At 43.6% G+C, this 25,158-nt stretch overlaps 1 protein-coding gene across 5 annotated transcripts in view; it reads right to left on the bottom strand.

Moving 5' to 3' along the window:
* The window catches only part of LOC105482493 (nucleoporin 153), a 109,441-nt gene that overhangs the window by 81,504 nt on the left and 2,779 nt on the right, over positions 1 to 25,158 (bottom strand). For 2 of the 5 annotated variants that reach the window (XM_011742629.2, XM_011742627.2), the window contains exon 2: positions 21,276 to 21,348. Coding sequence is in view for 4 of the 5 variants with exons in the window: in XM_011742627.2 (XP_011740929.1) it covers positions 21,276 to 21,348 (73 nt within the window). In the remaining variant the exon portion in view is untranslated. Of the gene's footprint in view, positions 1 to 11,094; positions 11,739 to 21,275; positions 21,349 to 25,158 lie in introns of those variants that run through there. The other 3 variants (XM_011742631.3, XM_011742628.3, XM_011742626.3) reach the window with 2 other exon arrangements.

Genomic DNA, 25,158 nt, shown 5'->3' with positions numbered 1-25,158 from the left:
AACTCAGTGACTTGTTATTCTAATTAAGGCCTTGGTAAATATAACCACGATTGTAAGCTTAACTACAACAGAATCTTACCTAAAAGACCACCCTATTTTAATGATTATCTGATTGTCTACCAAACACATATTTATAAACATCTTTTAAATATCAACTCTGAAAAATCAATGAGAGGTTAACATAAAAGCTTACCTTCGAGTTGATTTTATTTCCACTGTTAAAGATTTACACAGAATCTGTGTTTATGACACACAGCCAACTACCAGACATTAGAAATTTTTAAAAAACTACTAGGGAAAAGAAATCTTATGCACAGTATAGGAGACTATCAAGAGTTAAGGGGGGCCGGGCGTGGTGGCTCACCCCTGTAATCCCAGCACTTTGGGAGGCCAAGGTGGGTGTATCATGAGGTCAGGAGATCGAGACCATCCTGGCTGACACGGTGAAACCCCATCTCTACTAAAAATATAAAAAATTATCCGGGCATGGTGGTGGGCGCCTGTAGTCCCAGCTGCTCGCGAGGCTGAGGCAGGAGAATGGCGTGAACCCAGGAGGTGGAGCTTGCAGAGAGCTGAGATTGTGCCACTGCACTCCAGCCTGGGCAACAGAGACTCCGTCTCAAAAAAAAACCAAAACAAAAAAATAAATATTAAGATTTAAAAACAAAATAGTAAAACCAAAAAAATCCAAGGGAGAAACTGAAGTACGCCGAGTAAAGGTCCACAGTAAGTCAAGTCTCACTTTACCACTTCAATGTCCTGTCTTCTTTCAGAGGCTCCAGGAGTAAGCATAACTGCTTGATGTAAGTTTTCCTGCAGAAAACTTTCTCTGACCTTCCAAATCTTGGGACAGTCACTCCCTTATCTGTACCAATGGTGCCCTGCAATTCCTACATGAGAGCAGTTTGTCAAAGAGGATGGTGATTACAGTCTGTCCATGGACTCCACTATAGCATCAGTTCTGTGGGAGCAGGCACCAGGTCGACACAGTGAATAGAATCACTGGTGCATGGGTTTAATTTCTCTACAGCTGCACTGCTTAACCAACACCTTATTACCATATGTGACTATTCTGGGGCAAGCTACTTCGGAGGCTCAGGTGTGAGAATCACTTAAGCCTAGGAGTTCAAATCCAGCCTGGGCCTGAAGGTCTGTTTTTTTTCTTTCTTTCTTTTTTTTTTTGAGATGGAGTCTTGCTCTGTCACCCAGGCTGGAGAGAAAAGGTGTGATCTTGGCTCCCTCTAACCTCTGCCTCTCGGGTTCATGCAATTCTCTTGCCTCAGCCTCCTGAGTAGCTGGGATTACAGGCACCTGCCACCACGCTTGGCTAATTTTTGTATTTTTAGTAGAGACAGAGTGTCACCATGTTGGCCAGACTGGTCTCGAACTCCTTACCTCAGGCGATCCGCCCGCCTCGGCCTCCCAAAGTGCTGGGATTATAGGCATGAGCCACTGCACTCGGTCAAAAGTACATTTTCTGAGGTAAGTTTCTTAAAAGAACACTAACAATTCTAGAATTCAAAGGTAAGAAATACATTTACTTGGTATAACAGTTTTATACGTGGCAATTATCTTTTTTGTTGCCACATTAATATCCTTTCCCCTAAAACACAACTTGTGAAGCTATCTAAAAAACAAAGAGAAACTGAAGCATCCTCTGGAAGTATAAATACCACAAAGTCAATTAAAGAAAGAGAAACATAACAGTAGCTAAGGAAGCAAAATTAATGAAGGACTTACAAAAATCAACAAAAAATGGCATTAAAATCTTAAAAAAAGGCCAGGCGTGGTGGCTTACGCCTGTAATCCCAGCACTTCGGGAGGCTGAGGTGGGTGGATCACGAGGTCAGGAGATCAAGACCATCCTGGCTAACATAGTGAAACCCCGTCTCTACTATAAATACAAAAAAAAAAATTAGCCAGGCGTGGTGGCAGGTGCCTGTAGTCCCAGCTACTTGGGAGGCTGAGGCAGGAGAATGGTGTGAACCCGGGAGGCGGAGGTTGCAGTGAGCCGAGATCGTGCCACTGCACTTCAGCCTGGACCACAAAGTGAGACTCTGTCTCAAAATAAAAAATAAGTAAATAAATAAATAAATCTTAAAAAACAGCCAGGTGCGGTAGCTTACATCTGTAATCCCAGCACTTTAGGAGGCCAAGGCAGGCAGATCACTTGAAGTCAGGAGCTTGAGACCAGCCTGACCAACATGGTGAAATACCATTTCTACTAAAACTACAAAAATTAGCTGGGTGGCTGGTGTGCGCCTGTAATCCCAGCTACTCAGGAGGCTGAGGCAGGAGAATCGCTTGAACCTGGGAGACGGAGGTTACATTGAGCCAAGATCGTGGCCCTGTACTCCAGCCTGGGCTACAGAGCAAGACTGTCTCAAAATAAAATAAAATAAAATAAAATAAAATCTTAAAAAATACTCTCTGTGGCCCTAAAGCAAAGTCTACACTTCATAAATAATAAACTTAAGTTCAAGGATTAAAGGAGTGAATTTTAGAATGTGAACTGGCTAAATCCACTGGGTATTCTCTTTCCAAGAAAGAATGGTTCTTCATTTGGCAAAACATGTCAAAAATGCCACTGAGATTTAGACTAATTAAAAATCCAATCTGGGGATTAGAATTCAACACTACATATACATCAAGAACATTCAATGTATAAGGAACTATGACTACATTAGCTTTTCAAATTGTATTTAACCTGAGTTGAAGGATTAATGAGCTGGGCACAGTGGCTCATGCCTGTAATCCCAGCACTTTGGGAGGCTGAGGCGGACAGACCACCTGAGGTCAGGAGTTCAAGACAAGCCTGGCCAACATGGCCAAACCCTGTCTCCACTAAAAAATACAAAAATTAGCCAGGCGGCCGGGCGCGGTGGCTCAAGCCTGTAATCCCAGCACTTTGGGAGGCCGAGATGGGCGGATCACGAGGTCAGGAGATCGAGACCATCCTGGCTAACACGGTGAAACCCCGTCTCTACTAAGAAATACAAAAAATAGCCGGGCGAGGTGGCAGCGCCTGTAGTCCCAGCTACTCGGGAGGCTGAGGCCGGAAAATGGCGTGAACCCGGGAGGCGGAGCTTGCAGTGAGCTGAGATCCGGCCACTGCACTCCAGCCTGGGCTACAGAGCGAGACTCCGTCTCAAAAAAAAAAAAAAAAAAAAAAAAAAATAATTAGCCAGGCGTGGTGGCGGGCACCTGTAATCCCAGCTACTTGAGAGACTGAGGGAGGGAGAATTGCTTGAACCCAGGAGGCAGAGGTTGCAGTGAGCCAAGATCACATCACTGCACTTCAGCCTGGGCGTCTGAGTGAGACTCTATCTCAAAAAAAAAAGAAAGAAAAGAAAAGAAAAGAAAAGAAAAGAAAAGAAAAGAAAAGAAAAGAAAAGAAAAGAAAAGAAAAGAAAAGAAAAGAAAAGAAAGAAAGAAAAGGATTAACGAAAGGCAGCTGGGGTGGGGGAAGGCTACTCTACAACACTAACTCAGAACTCATTTGTAATTAAGGACATTCTTATAAACCTTTTCACATGAATAACCAGAGGTATCTTTTCAATATGGCCAACTCCTTGTCATTCCTATATATCCTTCCTTCTTCATATACAAAGCTCTTTTCTTCCTATTAGTTTTCTTGACTTCAGGTCTGTTCAACTCCCTTTTCTTCACATTATCCATAGCAGTATTTAGATTATAAAATCTCCTTTCTCAAATAATTTCACTGGATCTTTAACTATAAATATCAAATACAGTCCATCATCAGTTTTAAGGTTCTGGAATATTATTCTCCCACGGAGTAGGTTTTTAATTCTTTAGCTAGAAAAATATTTTAAATGGCTAGAGGACTAGGACTGATTGGATAGGGTAAACTTTGCTGCTGAATGGCATAGGCTTATAAAATACAACCAATAATGTCTTAGATTTGGATGTTAAATTCAGATTATTGAAACTTGATTCAGGTCCAGGCACAGTGGCTCACGCCTGTAATCTCAGCGCTTTGGAGGCCGAGATGAGGGGACTGCTTCAATCCAGGAGTTGGAGACCAGCCTGGGGAACATGGCGAAACCCTGTCTCTACCGAAAAAATACAAAAATTAGCTGGGAGCCTGAGGCAGGAGAATCACTTGAACCCCGGCGGCAGAGGGTGCAGTGAGCCAAGATCGCGCCATTGCACTCCAGCTTGGGGAACAGAGTGAGACTGTCTTAAAAAAAAAAGAAAAAAAAAAAAGAAAAGCTCACAGTAGTTAAACTCACTAAAAGTTACCTACAAGATACCATCACACTTTTTCTCATGTAACATGTTTGAAAATTGGGAGTAAGAGTTTATTTCTTAAATCACACTATGAAAAAGATAAGCAAACTCAAGCAAACTGAAATATCTATAGTTAGAAAAGGCACCCTATCATCCCGTTTCTGACAGCAAATTGTATGTGACAGCAAGACTTGAAACCAGGCTTCCCAACACAGAAGAATCTTTTAAAAATATATTGCAACCATGAAGATAAGCTAAATAGCTACAAATAATTTTTTCTTTTTTTTTAAATACAAGATAGCAGGGCCGGGCACGGTGGCTCATGCCTGTAATCCCAGCACCTTGGGAGGCCGCAGTGGGTGGATCACGAGGTCAGGAGATCCAGACCATCCTGACTAACATGGTGAAACCCCATCTCTATTAAAAATACAAAATATTAGCTGGGCGTGGTGGTGGGCGCCTGTAGTCCCAGCTACTTGGGAAGCTGAGGCAGGAGAATGGCGTGAACCCAGGAGGCAGAGCTTACAGTGAGTGGAGATCGTGCCACTGCACTCCAGCGTGGGAGATGGAGAGAGACTGTCTAAAAAACAAAAAAGAGAAAATACAAGCTAGCCCAGCACTGTGGCTCATGCCCGTAATCCCAACACTTTGGGAGGCGGAGGTTGCAATGAGCCAAGATTGCACCACTGCACTTCAGCCTGGGTGACAGGATGAGACTCTGTCTCAAAAAAAGAAAAAAATACAAGACAATTACAATCTTTGCAATAATACTCTGTGCCTAAGGAAAATGATTTTGGCCAGGCGAGGTGGCTCATGCCTGTAATTCCAGCACTTTGGGAAGCTGAGGAGGGCAGATCACTTGAGGTCAGAAGTTTGAGACCACCATACCAACATGGTGAAACCCCATGTCTACTAAAACTACAAAAACAGCCAGCCGTGGTGGCACACGTCTGTAATCCCAGCTACTCAGGAGGCTGAAGCAGGAGAATCCCTTGAGCCTGGGAGGCGGAGACTGCAGTGAGCCAAGATCACACCACAGCACTCCAGCCTGGGTGACAGAGCTAGATTCTGTCTCAAAAAGAAAAAGAAAACAGTTTTAATTAGTGACATCAGACCACAGTTTTTATTTTATTTCAAACTAAGATACCTGCCTTGTCAGGGATTTCCCAGAAAATGGATACAGCAAGTGGGCTTTTTTGTCACTTATTAGAAAAATTAAGTAATTAATATAATACCACATGAAACCTCTCATCACAAGCAAAAGACCTACTTTGTATTAAACTATTTAATATATGCAACTATTGAATTTAGTCACCTAAAGGAAAAAAACCTCTGATAAGAAGCAGGAAAATTCAGAGACAATGTGAAGACCCTAAATCAGGAGGCTAATTTCAATAAATAAAACTCTAGTCTCCCAAAAAAAAAAAAAAGACCCTAAATCAAACAGTTCTATTTAATTTCAAATCTCAATTGCATATATATAGTAAGGACTCAATTTTAAACAACTCCTTACTTATATACATATGCCAGGTCCTGTTCTAAAAGCTCCACTTGTCCCATTTAACCTCCACAACAATTTTCACTTTACAGATGAATAAATTAACTCGTCCAAGTCCAGGTAGAACAGGGATCCAAACTCAGGTTGACTCCACCACACTACAATTTTTTCCTAACAACTATCCTATCAACTATCCAATCCTATCAATGTTTCCACTTCTATTCCCACTGATTAAGCATCTAGGATAAAGCAAATAAGGACAAAATAAAAGTCAAGAACTTGGTGACTTCTGGAATGATTTAAATATTCAACCTCTAAATATCCCTCCTTTTCAAATCTGAGGACACTCCAGCTATCAGACACCAGGCAGGACATACTTATTTGGGATGAAGTATCACAAAGAAGCTACCAAAACAAATAAAAACTATATTATCATATAAACCATGGTATAGCAAACCATGATCTGTGGGCTGGGCCAAATTCAGACCTTGGCCTTTTTCATAGAAGCTAAGAATGGTTTTTACATTTGCTAAAGGATTGTTAAAAACAAAACAAAGGACAATTTACCACAGCAGAGCCTAAAATTTACTATCTGTGTCCCTTTCAGAAAAAGTTTACTGAACCCTGATCTAAGCTACTGATAAAGAGGTTTCCTTCCCCTTTTTAAAAATAGCCAAGCAGTGGCTCATGCCTGTAATCCCAGCACTGTGTGAGGCCAAGGCAGGTGGATCACTTGAGGTCAGGAGTTCAAGACCAGGCTGACCAACATGGAGAAATTCCATCTCTACTAAAAATACAAAATTAGCCGGGCGTGGTGGTGCATGCCTGTAATTCCAGCTACTCAGGAGGCTGAAGCAGGAGAGTTGCTTGAACCCAGGAGGCGGAGGTTACAGTGAGCCGAGATGGTGCCATTGCACTCCAGCCTGGGCAACAAGAGCGAAACACTGTCTCAAAAAACAAACAAACAAACAAACAAACAAAAAACAAACCTAAACTAAATGCGCTGGGCACAGTGGCTCATGCTTGTAATCCCAGCACTTTGAGAGGCGGAGGAGGCCAGATCACGTGGTCAGAAGTTCGAGACCAGCCTGGCCAACTTGGTGAAACCCAGCCTCTACTAAAAATACAAAAAATTAGGCTGGGCACAGTGGCTCACACCTGTAATCCCAGCACTTTGGGAATCCAAGGCAGGTGGATCAGGAGGTCAGAAGTTCAAGACCAGCCTGGACATGGTGAAACCCTGTCTCTACTAAAAATTAGCCAAGCATGGTGGCCTGCGCCTGTAATCCCAGCTACTCAAGAGCTGAGGCAGGAGAATTGCTTGAACCCGAGAGGCAGAGGTTGCAGTGAGTCAAGATTGCGCCACTGCACTCCAGCCTGGGCAACAGAGCAAGACTCCGTCTGGGGGGTGGGGCAGGGGGAGGTGCTAAATGCAGGAACTGACTTGTAAGACAAACCATATCAAGTAGGATTAAAGGCGGAGTCCCTTAGCTCTAAACCAGAAGATAAATGTCTGAAGCACACTCCCCATACACCCCCATCCCCTCCCCTGGTCAAAAAGGGCAAAAATAAGTGGTTTCCTCTCACCAGGAGGTGGCAGTAAGTTCTGCCAGAGGCAAGGTTCTGGTTTGCCCATGGGCTCAAGTTTTTTGTAGTGGCTACTAAGAAAAGCAAGCAGCTTAACCTCTCCAAAGAGCTGACTTTCTGTGCCTGAGGATCTGAACAAAAAGGAAATGGGAAAGGAAGACAGGAACTAACCACATTCTTTTCAGTGACCTATTCACTCCCAACTAGAAAAATGACACCATTTCTGGCCAGGCAAGGTAGCTCACGCCTGTAATCCCAGCACTTTGGGAGGCCAAGAGACCAGCCTGACCAACATGGAGAAACCCCCATCTGTACAAAACATATAAAATTAGCCGTGTGTGGTGGCGCATGCCTGTAATGCCAGCTACTCGGGAGGCTGAGGCAGGAGAATAGCTTAAACCCGGGAGGCAGAGGTTGCACTGAGCCGAGATTGCGCCATTGCACTCCAGCCCAGGCAACAAATGCAAAACTCCATCTCGAAAAAAGAGAAAAGAAAAGAAAAATGACACCATTTCCTAAATGCATCTGGGCAAAAAGGTAAAGGGGTAAGGGAGAAGGCAAGTGAGAATGATCAGCTTGCATTATTCAGGGATGTTCTTCATATTTGCTTCTACAATTCATAAGAGTTATTACCCTTATTACCCTTCAGTTATCTGAGCAAGACAATGAATTTGTCTGCACGACTTCATGCAAGATGACATTTTAAAGATCAGAAGTTGGGCCCAGCACAGTGGCTCATGCCTGTAATACCAGCACTTTTGGGAAGCTAAGGTGGGCGGATCACCTGAGGTCAGGAGTTTGAGACCAGCTTCACCAACATGGCGAAAACTGGTCTCTAAAAATACAAAAATTAGCCAGGTGTGGTGGCGCATGCCTGTAATCCCAACTACTTGGGAGGCTGAGGCAGGAGAATGGCGTGAACTCATGAGGCGGAGGTTGCAGTGAGCCAAGATTGCACCACTGCACTCCAGCCTGGGCCACACAACGAGACTCCATCTCAAAAAAAAAAAAAATCAGAGCTTAAGAGGGAAAGTGGTAAACTTATAGCATTTCCCAGGAGAGCTAAATCCAGAAGTCAAAACAGGAAATTACAAGTCAAATGAACACATGCAGAAGTCACAGGTACTGGGTGACCGTACTAGCAAGTTGCCCTGACAGGCACTGGCAAACATCCATCAAGTAAGAGCACCAGACCTCTCACTGTTTCTTACTTCAGCTTTCCGCTATACTACCAAAAGCTTAATTTTTGCTCAGAAACCCTTGGACACTTAATCAAATAACATGAGTATAAAACATGCCATGTCATGAAGCTTGCTTCATGATGACTCAGCAGCTGCTGCAAAACATCCAGTTCACAGTCTAGGATAGTAGACAGCAAGTGAGTAGACCCTATGTTCACCAAAGTCTCAATAAGGACTAAAGAAAGCCCTTATTTTTAAGATTAAAAAAAATAATAATAAAATAGAGTATTCTTTTGAATGTACCTGAATACTTTTCTTGGGTAGTGGTAGTTTCTGCCAATATTAAAGAGCACCTACAGTGTTGATCAAGAAACCCCTAAATACCTTTAATTCCCAATTCAAAAGCTAAAATATGTTTTCTTTTTTAATTAAATAGCCAGAGCAAGAAGCAAAAGTATTTTAGATAAGGGGCAATGATAAACTATCAAGATTTAAAACGAAACTACACAGCCTGAAGCCATATCAACTCTAAGACACCTTGGATCATAGGTATTATGCTGTTAAGGCATCGTCTCCCCAAAATTAGATTTTTATTTTATCTAAGTACATTTCAAAATAAGCTGTGATAACTTCAGACATTTGGAAAATATTAATTCCCTTCTAACCTCTATCCAGACCATCCAATGACCTATATTTAAAACACGTCATTTTTCTATACATGTCATACAAGAAAATCTAAGCACTCAAAGGCATTCATAGGAGAAAAGAAAGCATGCATGTCTAACTTCCATTCTATAGAAGGATTAGGTTAAATGGCCAGGCTTGTGACCTGAATTCTAATCTTAAATCTGCTTGCAAATACCCCTGTTCTTCACAAATTTGAAAACTAAGTACTTTACATATATATCTCGGGGAAAATTGGTAGAAGTAATAACAATGCCAAACCTAACCATCAGTAGAGAACGACTTAAAATACCTGAGCCACGATTTTCACTACTCAAACATTTCCCTCAAAATAAAAAACATTTAAGAAAACTTAAAAAAAAAAGTCCTCAAATCTTTACCTTCCCCCCCCCCCCCCCCCCCCCGGCCCCAGACGGAGTCTGGCTCTGTCGCCCAGGCTGGAGTGCAGTGGCGCGATCTCGGCTCACTGCAAGCTCCGCCTCCAGGGTTCACGCTACTCTCCTGCCTCAGCCTCCCGAGTAGCTGGGACTACAGGCGCCCGCCACCACGCCCGGCTAATTTTTTTATATTTTTAGTACAGACGGGGTTTCACCGTGTTAGCCAAGATAGTCTCCATCTCCTGACCTCGTGATCCCCCCGCCTTGGCCTCCTTAAGTGCTGGGATTGCAGGCGTGAGCCAAGGCGCCCGACCCATACTTTTACAAATCTGTTGATAATGACACAATTTAACAACATCAACCATGTGAAAGTGTGTAATATTTATTAGCATCCAGAATAAAGTAATCTAGGAAGTCTACCTTTAACAGTAGGCAACAAGTTATCAGATCCTTTTGCTACACTTTTGTTTTTCAACAAATTTAAAACACACACTTCCCACCTCAGTATCATTGATAAATTTTTAAGTGGCTTTATTAAAATAAGTTAACATTTTCCTATTCAATCCTTCTAACAACCAATTATTTTAAAAATGGAATTTTCTCAGAATCAACTACCTCATTTACAATTACGATAATCTTTTTTTATAATTTTAAACATCCACGAATTCATACACTGGCTAAACTATAAGATCACCAACATTCCTGGAGCGTCAAAAGTAACTAAACTTCTAGAATACGCCTCATAATATTAAAATATTTTGTGTATGAGATCAGAGCTGGAGTCCTGGTCAACTGTGGAGAATGGCCAATTCCAGCCTCCAAAATAAAAGCGGGGGTGGGGGGGGGGGAGTCGCGCAGCAGAGAAAAGACGTAAGGGTGGAGAGGGACTTTCAAAATGCCCCAGTGCCACGGTTAACTATAACCCGGTTAAGAAAACCTAAGCCAATGCTCTCAAGACGAGGAGGAACACCGGCAGGGGAAACCGAGAATTAATTCATAGGCTGAGACTAAGTTATTCCACTTTCCATGTAACAGCGCCCCCCACAACTCCCCGTCTGCCCCAGAGTTAAGATTCCTCGGGGCAGCCCACTCCCCACACACACTAAAGGAGGGACAACAGAAAACAACAAGGGCAATCAACCACAACTTTTCCTTTCTCCCTCGAGAGGACGTGAGTAATACCCTCAAACTCCAAATCCCCGCCAAAAAAGAAAGAAACGCGCGCATCCTGGGCCTACAATTTCTTTTCCCGCCCAGAGCCTGCCTGGGAAAACCCCTGACCCAGAGGGTTGGGGGAAAGGCGGCCCAAACCACACGTGTGCGCCGCAAGGCTGGGCCTGTCTCAGCCCACTTCCCGTCGCCACCCCCAACGGCCTGAGCTCCCCCGAAGCCTCACTCGGGCCTTTCCTCAGGCCCTCCTGTCTGCTCCACGTGGGGCGCCGGGGCCTCGAACCGCCCGTCCCCTCCAGCCGAGTTTCCCCACCCGCCAGGCCACCGCGGCGTCGGGGTCCCATACCTGATGCTGTTGTCGCCCCTGCTGGTAAGGCTTAATTGGCCCCTGGTGGCAACGCCGCGTCCGGATCTTGCCGCCACCGCCCCCTCCGACTCCTCCGGCTCCCGAGGCCATGGCGGAGCCTCCGCCGCTTCCCGCTCCGGGGCGGGTAAGGGGGCGGGAGAGGCAGAGGCGGAGGCCTTAGAGCGCCCCCCCCCGCCGCCCGGCCCCGGCCCAAAAGTCCGCCCGAGCTGTCCACACAGTGGGCACAAGCACCCCAGGAACCGCGAGGTTGCGAGCAGGAGCGGAGAGAGGGTGAGTGCTGGCAGCGGGGAAGGGGGTGGCGGCCGCAGAGGCCGAGGAGGCTCCGGTCCCGCCGCCTCTGCGGACCCCCGCCTCTGTGTATGTCACGGTCTCTATGGAGATCTCCCGCAGAGGACAGCACGAACAGCTCCCGGCGGTGCTGAGGCCTAACTCGACCGCCGACTGGTGGGGATTCTTCCGTCGCCCTAGCCGTAGCTGCCGCAGTTGAAGCCGCTGGCGCCGCCCGCCTACCCCTCCCCTGTGCGCACAGCGCCCGCCCCGCCGTCGTCGTCGTCCCTGCAGCCTCCGCCGCCGTTGCGCCTATTACCGCGGCTAAGACGGCTGCCGCGGTCGCGAGCCAGAATGTCGTCACTCACAGGCGCCCGACGCATTTGCATCATCATGCTACGACGAGCTGATAGGCAAAGAGGAAGGACTGATGGAGTCCACTCTCTCGGCCGCGCGGCACGCTGGGAAACGTAGTTCAACAACGGAACGCGGATTCTCGGAAAGGGAGAGGGACGGGGAAGGAGATCCCCGGAGCGCCGCAGAGGCACAAAGCCAAGGGGTACTTTTGCCGTTCTTGGTTGTAAATTAGACTCTGAAAAGGCACTTAACATAAAAACAGTAACTTCTTCCCACTCTCCTTCTCCCTGTCGGTTGGTTAAGTGGGCAGGAAGTAAGCAGATAGTAAAATCAAAGAGCTAATGATTTAAGAAGGAGGAAAAAAATCTGTGGTTGAAAAACAATGTCCATGATCCTTAGAATTAGAAAATATATACGACTTCATTAATGTTTATTTAAACATATAAAGGCTTTGTTGCCAGACACACGGGGCTGGAATTCTGGTTCCGCCACCCAACCTATTTGACCTTGGATGAATCAAAACCGTCTGAGCCTTAGCTTCCTCCTCCATAAAATGGGAGTTTTATAAAGCTGTTGTGAGAGGCAGACGTGATCATCTATGGAGAGCATGTATATTTACTAATAGGCGAAAAATGCAATGAATGATTACAATTTTAACCCATACAGTCAGCTAACATTAGAGGGAAGTGATAGATACATCCTTACTAATAAAAGTATACCGTATTTGCTCCAAATAGAAGGCATTGTATTTAGGAAACTGAGTAAGTGAACTAGACTCAAAGACTGAATCCACAAAATATATATTCTAGGAGTTGACGATTAGAAAGGCCCTGGTGATCACATAGTCCAACCCTCTCATTCAACCAACCAGACAAGAGGTCCAGAGAGATTTAGGTGGCACAATCAATGACACTGAGATGGGTAATCAAAGCCAGGACTATAACCCAACTTTTCTGTAAGAGTTAAAGACAAATAGCCAAATGATTAGGGAGGAAAAATCTATTGTGAAAAATCTTAGACTTACTATAAAGCTTTTTCTTTCTTTCTTTCTTTCTTTTTTTTTTTGAGAGACAGTCTTGCCCTGTAGCCCAGGCTGGAATGTGGTGGCGCAACCTTGGCTCACTGCAACCTCTGCCTCCCAGGTTCAAGTGATTCTCCTGCCTCGGCTACCTAAACAGCTAGGACTACAGGTGTGCACCACCACGCCCAGCTAATTTGTGTATTTTTAGTAGAGATGGAGTTTCGCCATGTTGGCCAGGCTGGTCTCGAACTGCTGACCTCAAGTGATCCACCCACCTTGGCCTCCCAAAGTGCTGGGATTACCGGTGTGAGCCACCACTCCCAGTCAATTTAGTGTAAATCTGCCACTTACTAGCTGTGTAACCTTTGGGAAGTTACTGATCCTGTTTCTTTCTTTTTTTTTTTGAGATGGAGTTTTTTTCTCTTGTTTTGCCCAGGCTGGAGTGCAATGGTGCAATCTCGGCAACCTCCACCTCCAGGGTTCAAGCGATTCTCCTGCCTCAGCCTCCTAAGTAGCTGGGATTACAGGCATGTGCCACCACGCCTGGCTAATTTTGTATTTTACTAGAGACAGGGTTTCTCCATGTTGGTCAAGCTGGTCTCAAACTCCCAATCTCAGGTGATCCGCCCACGGCCTCCCATAGTGCTGGGATTACAGGCGTGAGCCACCGCCCCCGGCCCACTGATCCTGTTTCTAAGCTTCGTTTTTTTCATCTGCAAATAGAGTGAATATTGACCTCACAGGGCAGTGGTCTGGTGAAAGGATGAATGTATATCTAGTTCATAATAACTGCTTAGATAGAAAGCATCCAATATCAACCATGAATCAGATATAAATAATTAGTTCCAAGACATTTATACTATCTCCAAAATCCAACTGCACAATTCAGGTTCACGGTTTAAATCATACAAGTGAAATTGTAAAGCCAATCTTCTAGTACCTTTGAACTTGTACCTTTCAGTGCCTAAAGAAACTATGCTATACCAAGCATAGGTGTACACATCAATGGCTTTCAGTGGCACCTCTGACCATAACCATCAAAATCAAGACAAGTTGCCAAATATGATAAACAAAATTAATCTATTTTCTCTTCCACTCCCCCATCCTAGCTTCATGCCTCCTTCCACCACTAACTTCCCACTAAACTCTCCAAGTATGTCCCCTCTTCCTCCTGAAGCACTTCATCTTTCTTAAAGACAATTGTTTCCCTCAAGTGCTATCTTCCTCCTATGCAGAAATCCTACTCTTCCACAAATCCATAGCTAGATACTTGATAGCCAAGTAAAGTAATTCACGATAAGTTAACTCATAGGGAAGATCTGTACCTGAATCTTTAATTGGGTTATATGTAGAGGAGATTAAACTGTAGCCACATCCCATCTGCCCTCTTCACTCTATCAGACTCAGGAGTTTCCACCACAGAACAGAGGACTGACTGGAATCAAAGCTCACCCCTTTCTTAGAGGCCATTCTTTGATGTGCCGGACACCCTTCACAGCCAACTTTTGAAACGAAGAGAGACGCGAAAGAATTGTGCCAAATGTAGACAATGCTTCAGAAATAGAAGATTGGTAGAACTTGAGGAGATATGGGAAAATCCACATTCCTTTTACCCATGCTCTCAACTTTTTACCCATTTCCACAATTCTTTTATTTCTTGGAAGTAAAATAGGATTTGAGGGAACTATAATATATTAATCTCACGTTCATGTGATTGAATCATTGGAAGTCATGCCAGGCTTGAGAGCAAAGAAGGAATAAGAGACAGGAGGAAATCTGCATTCAACATGGGCCTAGTTTTTTCAGCCAAAACAAATGGCACATTGGGAGACACTGCAATTCATGAAAAGCTTGTTGCCACAATAGTCCTTCTCGAAACTTCTTTATTTTTTCCCCATATAATATAGTAAAAAGTGGCCGTGCATAGGCTGGGCGCGGTGGCTCACGCCTATAAACCCAGCACTTTGGGAGGCCGAGGTGGGTGGATCACGAAGTCAGGAGATCGAGACCATCCTAGCTGACACAGTGCAACCCCGTCTCTACTAAAAATACAAAAAATTAGCCAGGCGTGGCAGCAGGCGCCTATAATCCTAGCTACTCGGGAGGCTGAGGCAGGAGAGTGGCGTGAACCCGGGAGGCAGAGCTTGCAGTGAGCTGAGATCGTGCCACTGCACTCCAGCCTGGGCGACAGAGCAAGACTCTGTCTCAAAAAAACAAAAAAAACAAAAAAAACAAAAACTGGGGCCGTGCACAGTGGCTCACAACTGTAATCCCAGCACTCTGTGAGGCCAAGGCGGGTAGATCACTGGAGGTCAGGAGTTCGAAACCAGCCTGGCCAACGTGGTGAAACCCGTCTCTACTTAAAAAAAAAAAAAAGAAAAATTAGCTGTGCGTGGTGGTGCTCACCCATAGTCCCAGGTACTCAGGAGGCGAAGGCAGGAGAGTCGCTTGAACCATGGAGGTGGATGTTACAGTGAGCTGAGATCATGCCACTGCACTCTAGCCTGGGTCACAGAGTGAGACTCCCTATCAAAAAAATTAAAAAACTAAAACAAGACAAACAAAAATATATATATATGTAACCAGCTGCCAGTTATAAATTAGCAAATAGGCTGCTGACCTATCTCTAATAGATAAGGAGTATCCACTAATTAAAAATGAAATACAATTTAGTCTAAGCCCAACCTAGATTGAAAAAGAGCTATCATACATTCTTCAGAAGGTAATAATACAATTCTGGCCAAAGGAATGTTTAAAGATGACAAGTACAAGAAGTTAGGAAGTTTTATGTAGTTATTTCACTCTACCAAAACAAAATGTATCTGCTATGATGTCTATTAAAACAAATTATCACAGTCATGCACAGCATAACAATGTTTCAATCAACAGTGGGCCCAATATACAATGGTGGTCCTGTAAGGAGCTGAAAAATTCCTGTTGCTTATTGATACTGTCTTTGTCCTAAGGTCTTATTGCAACACATTACTCACATGTTTGTGGTGATGCTGGTATAAACAAACCTACTGTGTTGCCATTTGTGTAAAAGTGGAGCACATACAATTATGTACGGTACAGAATACTTCATAATGAAAAGTGGCTATTACTGGTTTATGTATTTTTTTTTAAACAGGCACTGCTTGCAATTTCCTGTTGATACTATACTTTATTATTTTTAAGTATATTCCTGGTCAGGCATGTGGCTCATACCTGTAATCCCAGCACTTTGGGAGGCCAAGGCAGAAGGATCACTTGAGGCCCGGAGACTGAAACCAGCCTGGGTAACATAACAAGACCCCTTCTCTACAAAGAAATGAAAAAATTGGTTGGGCATAGTGGTGTGCACCTGTAGTCCCAGCTACTGGGGAGGCTGAGGCAGGAGGATCACTTGACCCCAGGAGTCTAAAGGCTGCAGTGAGCTATGATCTTACCACTGCAGTCCAGCATGGCTAACAGAGTGAGACCCCATCTCTAAAGAAAGAAAATAAAGAAAATGAAGCTATTGGATTTATTTATTTATTTGTTCCCTGTTTGCTTGTACTTTAGGGAAAGAAGAGCCACACAATGGGAAGATATTTAAAGATGTAAATCATTATATTCCCATTAACTTACTGTGTTCTCTCTCTTTTAGGAATAAACACTTAAGACTAAATTAATTAACTAATATGAGCAAATTTTGATTAACTACATATATCACTTGATTCCAACATGCCATATATTTCCTCTTCCTGACTACATGTATCAGTGTATACTAGGCTTTGGTATATATGTGTTTATGTACATTACATTATAGTTTAAGGCATATTTTAAATTCAATCTTGAATGGAAATTCAGTTTTATTGGATGAAATAATAACCAAATGTAGGAAGGCAATCCCCTCCTAACATTTAAGACAGTTAATGAATCAACTGAGATTAATTCATTAAAACACAAATATTTATTGAGATATTTAAGTGTTGGTTTCTAGTCTTGGCATTTAGTATGTCAGTATACAAAACTGTAAAACAATCTCTGTCTACATAGTATGCTACACTTTACCATTTACTGAGTTATACTAAAGTTTACTATTTTATAATCTATTAATCATTAGCACTTATCACTGATAATTCACCTTAAAAATGCTACACTCAGGCTGGGCGCGGTAGCTCACGCCTGTAATCCAACAGTTTGGGAGGCCAAGGCGGTTAGATCACGCAAGGTCAGGAGTTTGAGACCAGCCTGGTCAACATGGTGAAACCCCGTCTCTACTAAAAAAATACAAAAATTAGCCGGGTGTGGTGGCACATCCCTGTAATCCCAGCTACTTGGGAGGCTGAGACAGGAGAATCGCTTGAACTTGGGAGGCAGAGGTTGTGGTGAGCCGATATCACGTCACGGCATTCCAGTCTGGGCAACTAAGTGAGACTCTGTCTCAACAACAACAACAAAAAAACTACACTAAATTCTAAACACATGCTGTTGAATCTATCTCATATAAGAAATCAAGGCCAGGCAGGTGGCTCATGCCTTTAATCTCAACACTTTGGGAGGCCGAGGCGGGCAGATCATGAGGTCAGGAGATGGAAACCATCCTGGCTAACACGGTGAAACCCTGTCTCTATTAAAAATACAAAAAATTAGCTGGGCATGGTGGCAGGCACCTGTAGTCCCAGCTACTCGGGAGGCTGAGGCAGGAGAATGGTGTGAACCCAGGAGGCAGAGCTTTCAGTGAGCCGAAATTGTGCCACTGCACTCCAGCCTGGGCAACACAGTGAGACTCCATTTCAAAAAAAAAAAAGAAATCAATTGGTTTAGTTTCGTTTATTAATATAATTCATCAGTTACATTACAAAATTGAACTTATTAAGGTTGCAGTCTGTAAAACTAAAACATTTGCAAACCTTAGTTTGCTAACACTAAGCTTCTTTCTTTTTAAAAAGCATTTGTAGAGAATGCTCGAGTTTATCAGACCCTAACTTATTAAGACATTTCTTTTCAGAAGCATGCAAACCAGTTCACATGCAAACAACCCTAACATATACATCACCCCACCACCACCAGACAAGCACGAACTACCCAGTTTAAACAAACAGTGACTTTTGACCTCTTGCTGCTACTCTCTGACCGGCAAGCACCAGCAGCAGCCCCTGGGAGCTTGTTAGACTAAAGCAGCTCTACCCATCCCAGGCCAACACAATCAGAATCTACATGTTAACAAGATCACCAGGTGAACTGTATTACATTCTAGGAGAATTGTTTCAAAACTTAACCATGCCACCAGAAGTTATTGATCTGAAGTTAGATTAACTTTGAAGGCAAGATAATGAGGTACCTGAAGTTCCCATAAAGAGCAGGCTTAGGAATTTCTGTTCCTTACTAATCTACAACAATCAACAATTTTAAGAATTGATGAACCAACAGCTTATACGCACGTAGATTTTTTTCCTCTTATTTATCATTCTGTACCTTTCTCCTTTACCACAAAGTGAGCAGAAATGAAATGAACCATTTTTTAATTATTATTTTCATTAACTTTTTTTTCCCAAGGAAAAAGGCAATCTAGCAGAAGTTATTAACATCTGAAATGTTAAGGGTCTAAAACTGAGCATTAGTTATGAAATATACTTAAGCATAGATATTTCAAGAACCCCTTGCTCATTCCCATGTATCCTTTTCTTATACAAATTTTCTTTTAGTCACTGCTGGTTGTTTGGTTGGTTGTAAAAAGAAAAAAAGAAAAGAAAAATTTTATTTTAGAATTAATTCATGAAAAACAAAAAACATGGATGTAAAGTAAACCCTAATCCAAGAAGCTATGAGCAGAGATAAATTTCTAAAAGAGATATCAGGCTACTTTCTTAGAATTACGATGACTTTTCTCTTTCTGTTGTAGTCACAAAATTATTTTTAAGGTAGTAAAGCAAGCAGGCACTCTAGGAGGGAATATTCTTGGACTCGGATTAGCATCTAATATCTGGAATACACTAATTTTTCTAAACTGTAAAGACAGGAATGGTAGCAGCTTTCTACTTGACAAATCATAAAAACAATTAGATTACCTACCTCTAGTAGCTTGACCTCTTAAATAGCTGCTATGAAGCTAAGACAATAATTGGACACGGTGTTTTCTCCAAACATTACTTCTGGAAAAGTTCAATTTGATAACAATAATGGATATGTTAGTCTAAAAGTTTCCAGAAGCGAGTCATCGATAGTATTCTTTCCACAACATGCCTATTGTTCTTAACTCCTGCAATAGAGAAGGCCTAAAAAGCTGTGCAATACAAAAGATGAAAAATCATATTTAAAAGACTCACATACATCACCCCTTGTATAGGCCAAATAGAAGCATGTTTGCTCATGTGAACAGTTAAACGTCAAAGCAAGATAATGAGGTAACTGAAGTTCCTGTAAAGAGCAGGCTTAGGAATTTCTGTTCCTTACTAATCTACAACCAACCAACAATTTAAGTAAGAACTGATGAGCCAACAGCTTATTGATCATGTAGATTTTTTCCTCTTATTTACCATTCAGTAACTTTCACTTTTACCACAAAGTGAGCAGAAATGAAATGAACTATTTTTAACTGTTATTTTCATTAGCTTCTATTTCCAAAGGAAGCTAGGCTACTAGCTGAATTAAAAATTGGATTTAGCACATTCTTATTCTGTATCATCACAGGTAGCAGAGTTGATTGAACAGAGCAATTACACAAGCATAATGGTTAGTTAAGACGATTTTAAGCCAATGCCTATAATCCATGGCCAGTGGCCTCAACGTAGCTTACCTTGTTTGAATCCATTATAACGACAGTAGGATATCATGAGCTACCAAAAATAGACTTCTTTAAAACCAAAAAAAAAAAAAAACCAATAAAAAGAACTCTTCAAATATTCTCCAAAGCAAAGATGAGTGAGGTTATATCATTCTACATTCAGTATTAAAAAGGCAGTGTCACCAAACAAATTGAAGGCAACTTTGCAGACGTTGAGCAAAACCTACTTAAACAACCACCCCCAACTCTCCCCCTCTCCCCATGAAGGTGTAGCTTCCACTGTGTACCCACACAATGTGTAGAATAAAAGCATCAAAGCAGACCATAGGTCTCCAAAGAGGCCACAACCAAGGAACAAAGAGCATCTACTAGCCGCAGTTAAACCCAAGCCATAACTTCAATGCTTTCAATTAGTAACAGTTACATTTTCTTTTTCACTTGTTTGGTCATAAAATCTTGCCCCTGCAATGAGTCAGCAGTGACTCATAAGCACTTCCTACAAGAAGCACCTGCTTTTAGGCCCATCCCTTCCAGCTGAAGTGCTGAGACCCAGGATTGATTTTAGCTTCATCCTTGCTGATGCTTGAGTTTAATCACTTGTCTCTCTCACACTGGATATCCATGCTGGCTGGCACTTACTCTGCAAAGTAGTGGTCTGCTGCTGTGCAGTGAGAAGGCACATCCACAAAGGGGCACCAGGAGTAGACAATTGGGAAGCAAATGCCATTTTTCTCTCTTCACTCTTGTCCACTATAGCTCTGCCTCTTCGACTCCTCAACATAAGGGCCCAGCCTTTACAACTATGCCTCCTCCCATACCGGCAGAGTCTCCTCTCAAGGTTTGGTTTTGATTTACAAACAAAGAGGAGCTGACTGTTTCCCTGCATCACTAACTTTAGAACAGGGTCCTTTGAAAAATTTCCAAAACTGAGGTCGGGAGTTCAAGACCAGCCTGACCAACATGGAGAAACCCCGTATCTACTAAAAATACCAAATTAGCCGGGTATGGTGGCACATGCCTGTAATCCCAGCTACTCAGGAGGCTGAGGCAGGAGAATTGCTTGAACCCAGGAGGCAGATGTTGTGGTGAGCCAAGATCATACCACTGCACTCCAGCCTGGGAAAAAGAGCAAAACTGTCTCAAAAAAAAAAAAAAAAAAAAACTCCAAAACAGATGGAGGGGAAAAAAATGCAACAGTTCTGAGAAGCTTTCTGCCTGAATTCATTCCTTCCTTCCTTCCCTCCCTCCTTCCTTCCTTCCTTCCTTTCTTTCTTTTAGATCGTGTCTTGCTGTGTTGCCCAGGCTAAAGTGCAGTGGCGAGATCTCCGCTCATTGCAACCTCCACCTCCAAAGTTCAAGCCATTCTCCTGCCTCAGCCTCCCAAGTAGCTGGGACTACAGGCACATGCCACCGAACCCGGCTAATTTTTATATTTTTTAGTAGAGACTGGGATATCCTAATTTTAAGTTAAAGAAAAGAACAAGAAAAGTGCAGTGGTTAGTTTTACATCAGATCCAAACAAAACAGGTCAGATCACTTGTTTAAATTTCTCCAGCAATTTTTCACTGAAAACTTCCTATATATGGAAGGAATATAGAAAAAGGAAAGCGGAAATGTTTAAGGAGTGATGTCAGACAGAAGAGAGGGAGGCTGAGATGAGCAAGGAGGGAGGGCAGATTTTAAATTCTGGCAAATTATCACTAATAGACATGTCTGAAAATGCCATCAAAAATTCTGCTAGGTTTACGGCCAACCTGAACTCACCCTTGGTGTATTTTCCCTCCATAAGGCAGTCTTTTGGGTGCAGATTGGCTTCTTGTTGACCAAAATCCAAAAGCTGTAAAAAAACGAACGAAGGATGAGTGATACCTTGCAGAAATGGTGTTACCGAAGCCCAGAGTGTCACTTACTGGTGTCGTAAATAATGAAGAACTAATAAATAATACATGGGAAAGAAAAGACCCTTGTCATTGTCACTTCATGTTTTCCTCACATTTTGTATCCATAAGGCCAGGCACAAATTGAATGAATATTTATTGAAAGGATGAATGGATATTTATAGGAGTTTTCACAATTCCTTATTTCCCTCAACAACTTTCATGTTATGCAAATGTTTTCTGTGTTTGAAAAAAAAAATACTTCAAAATGTAACTTGTTAAAACAATCTTTTATTGCTAGAACACTTGAAATCTCCCTTTTGCTTTTAAACACAATTTACCTGAGACCATGTACTATTTGCAGTATCAGAGGTAAACAGAAAAATCACTTTTAGGGACTCAGATCAAGATGGTGCTTTCTCTGAGGGATTATGCCAAAATAGGAATGTGACCTGAAGGGAGAAGGATGTGCACTTTTAAAACAGACCTTTGGCTGGACGCGGTGGCTCAAACCTGTAATCCAGCACTTTGGGAGGCTGAGGTGGGCAGATCACGAGGTCAAGAGATCGAGACCATCCTGGCCAACATGGTGAAACCCCATCTCTACTAAAAATACAAAAATTAGCTGGGCGTGGTGGCACGTGCCTGTAGTCCCAGCTACTTGGGAGGCTGAGGCAGGAAAATCGCTTGAACCTGAGAGGCGGAGGTTGCCATGAGCCGAGATCACACCATTGCACTCCAGCCTGGCAACAGAGTGAGACTCTGTCTCAAAAAAAAAACAGGCACTTTAGAAGGCTGAGGTGGGAAGATTACATGAGGCCAGGAGTTTTAGACCAGACTGGGCAATGGTGCAAGACCCCCATCTCTCCAAAAAGTTTTAAAATAGCCAGGTGTGTTGGCATGCACCTGTCATACTACTACTCAGGAGGCTGAAGAGGGAGGATCACTAGTTCGAGGCTGCAGTGAGCTATGATCGTGCCACTGCACTCCTGCCTGGGTGACAGAGTGAGACCCTGTCTCTAATAAATACATACACACAGAATGACAGACTTTCGGGAATAGCATTCAACAATTATACAAGGCCAGGTGTTCTGCAGATGGAAAAGTGATAATGGGATGTGTCCTGCCATTTAGGGACAAGTGGAAGTGGTCACACTTTTTTTTTTTTTTTTGGGGGGATGGAGTCTCGCTCTTGTCACCCAGGCTGGAGTGCAGTGGTGCGATCTCGGCTCACTGCAATCTCCACCTCCCGGGTTCAAGCGATTCTCCTGCCTCAGCCTCCCGAGTAGCTGGGATTACAGGTGCCCACCATCATGCCTGGCTAATTTTTGTACTTTTAATAGAGATGGGGTTTCGTCATGTTGCCAGGCTGATCTCCAACCCCTGACCTCAGGTAATCTGCCTGCCTCGGGCTCCCAAAATGCTGGGATTACAGGTGTGAGCCACCGCGCCCAGCCAGAAGTGTTCGTACTTGTAAGTATTTTAAGTAAATACGTATGCAGGTAAATTTCCTTTTGGAAATATTTGTTGCATAGGATTTTAAACGATTTGCAGAATAAAAGCTTCAGATTAGCTGTCATGGTTTCCCCTCCTCAACTTGGTGGGCTTGGAGTCAGGACTCTCAATTAAGTTTGAATTTCAAATGAACAATGAATAATTTTTTGTATAAGTATGTCCTCAATATTGCAAATATTGCATGAAGCAATTAATTTGCTAAACCTGGCAATGCTACTTCTTTGCCCTATTTCAAAATGCCTTAAATTAGATTTTTTTTTTTTTTTTTTTTTTTTGTGAGACTGAGTCTGGCTCTGTCGCCCAGGCTGGAGTGCAGTGGCCGGATCTCAGCTCACTGCAAGCTCCGCCTCCCGGGTTTACACCATTCTCCTGCCTCAGCCTCCGGAGTAGCTGGGACCACAGGCGCCCGCCACCTCGCCCGGCTAGTTTTTTGTATTTTTTAGTAGAGACGGGGTTTCACCGTGTTAGCCAGGATGGTCTCGATCTCCTGACCTTGTGATCCGCCCGTCTCAGCCTCCCAAAGTGCTGGGATTACAGGCTTGAGCCACCGTGCCCGGCTATATATATATATATTTTTTTTTAAGAGATGGAGTCTCATCTGCCGCCCAGGTTGGAGTGCAGTGGTGCGATCTTGGATCTTGGCTCACTGCAACCTCTGCTCTCTGGTTTCAAGCAATTCTTCTGCCTCAGCCTCCCTAGTAGCTGGGATTACAGGTGTGCACCACGACACCTGGCTAATTTTTTTTTTTTTTTTTGAGACGGAGTCTCACACTGTTGCCCAGGCTGGAGTGCAGTGGCGCCATCTCTGCTCACTGCAAGTTCTGCCTCCTGGGTTCACACCATCCTCCTGCCTCAACCTCCCGAGCAGCTGGGACTACAGGCGCCCGCCACCACACCTGGCTCATTTTTTGTATTTTTAGTAGAGATGGGGTTTCACCGTGTTAGCCAGGGTGGTCTCGATCTCATGACCTCGTGATCTGCCCGCCTCGGCCTCCCAAAGTGCTGGGATTACAGGCTTAAGCCACCGCGCCTGGTCCAATTTTTTTTTTTTGTATATATGGGGTTCTTGGCCAGGCTAGTCTTGAACTCCTGACCTCAAGTGATCCGCTTACCTCAGACTCCCAAAGTGCTGGGATTATAGGCTTGAGCCACCATGTCTGGCCTTAAATTAGAATTAGCAAGCAGTTGTGTACACTGGAGTGACTTGCACTCTACACATGCTCTTTAGCTTGGAGTTACTGGAATTGTAAGAAACTCTGAACCACAAGCACATCGCTTCTTCCAGCCCCACCCCACCAAGCTATTAAATAGTTTGTCAAGGGATGTCACTCTTATTCATTGTATTAGCTTCCAGTGCAGCAAACATAAATCTTATATCCACAACTTACGTGGTATACCATAAATGTAAATTGATATTCTTACGTGGTATGCCATAAATGTAAATTGATATTCTTTTTTTTTTTTCTGGCGACAGGGTCTTCCAGACTGGAGCGCAATGGTGCAATCTCAGCTCACTGCAACCCCGCCTGCCGGGCTCAATCCGTCCTCCCGCCTCAGCCTCCCAAGTAGCTGGGACTACAGACACTCACCACCATGCCCAGCTAATTTTGCATTTTTGTAGAGACAGGGTTTTGCCATGTTGCCTAGGCTGGAATTGATACTCTTTAACTCAACAAAATTTCGTTTCAAAACCCCATGATTATTATTATTATTATTATTATTATTATTATTATTGAGACAGAGTCTCACTCTGTCGCCCAGGCTAGAGTGCAGTGGCGCGATCTTGACTCACTGCAACCTCCACCTGCCAGGTTCAAGCGATTCTCCTGCCTCAGCCTCCCCAGTAGCTGGGATTACAGGCGCCCACCACCACGCCCGGCTAATTTTTTGTATTTTTGTAGAGACGGGGTTTCACCATGTTAGCCAGGATTGTCTCGATCTCCTGACCTCGTGATCCACCTGCCCTGGCCTCCCAAAGTGTTGGGATTATAGGCATGAGCCACCGTACCTGGCCTAAAACCCCATTGTTTTTAAGAATTGGCAGAACATAACCTCAGTCAAGTCAAGGGTCACTGTCCCTGTCTCTTTTCCCAGAATTGTTCCCAGAGCTCACATAGTGCTGTGTGTGTGTGTGGCGGGTGGGGCCGGGGATTGGGGGTGCGGGGGAGCTTCCGTTCTTTGATGTCCTCTGTCTTTGCAAATTATTACTGAGCCCCTCTCATTCCTGTCCATGTGGCCCCTTCAATCCAGGTGCT

The sequence above is a fragment of the Macaca nemestrina genome, chromosome 5, assembly GCF_043159975.1.
Source record: "Macaca nemestrina isolate mMacNem1 chromosome 5, mMacNem.hap1, whole genome shotgun sequence".
Classification (NCBI taxonomy): Eukaryota; Metazoa; Chordata; class Mammalia; order Primates; family Cercopithecidae; genus Macaca; species Macaca nemestrina.
This window is presented reverse-complemented; position numbering and strand designations above follow the sequence as displayed.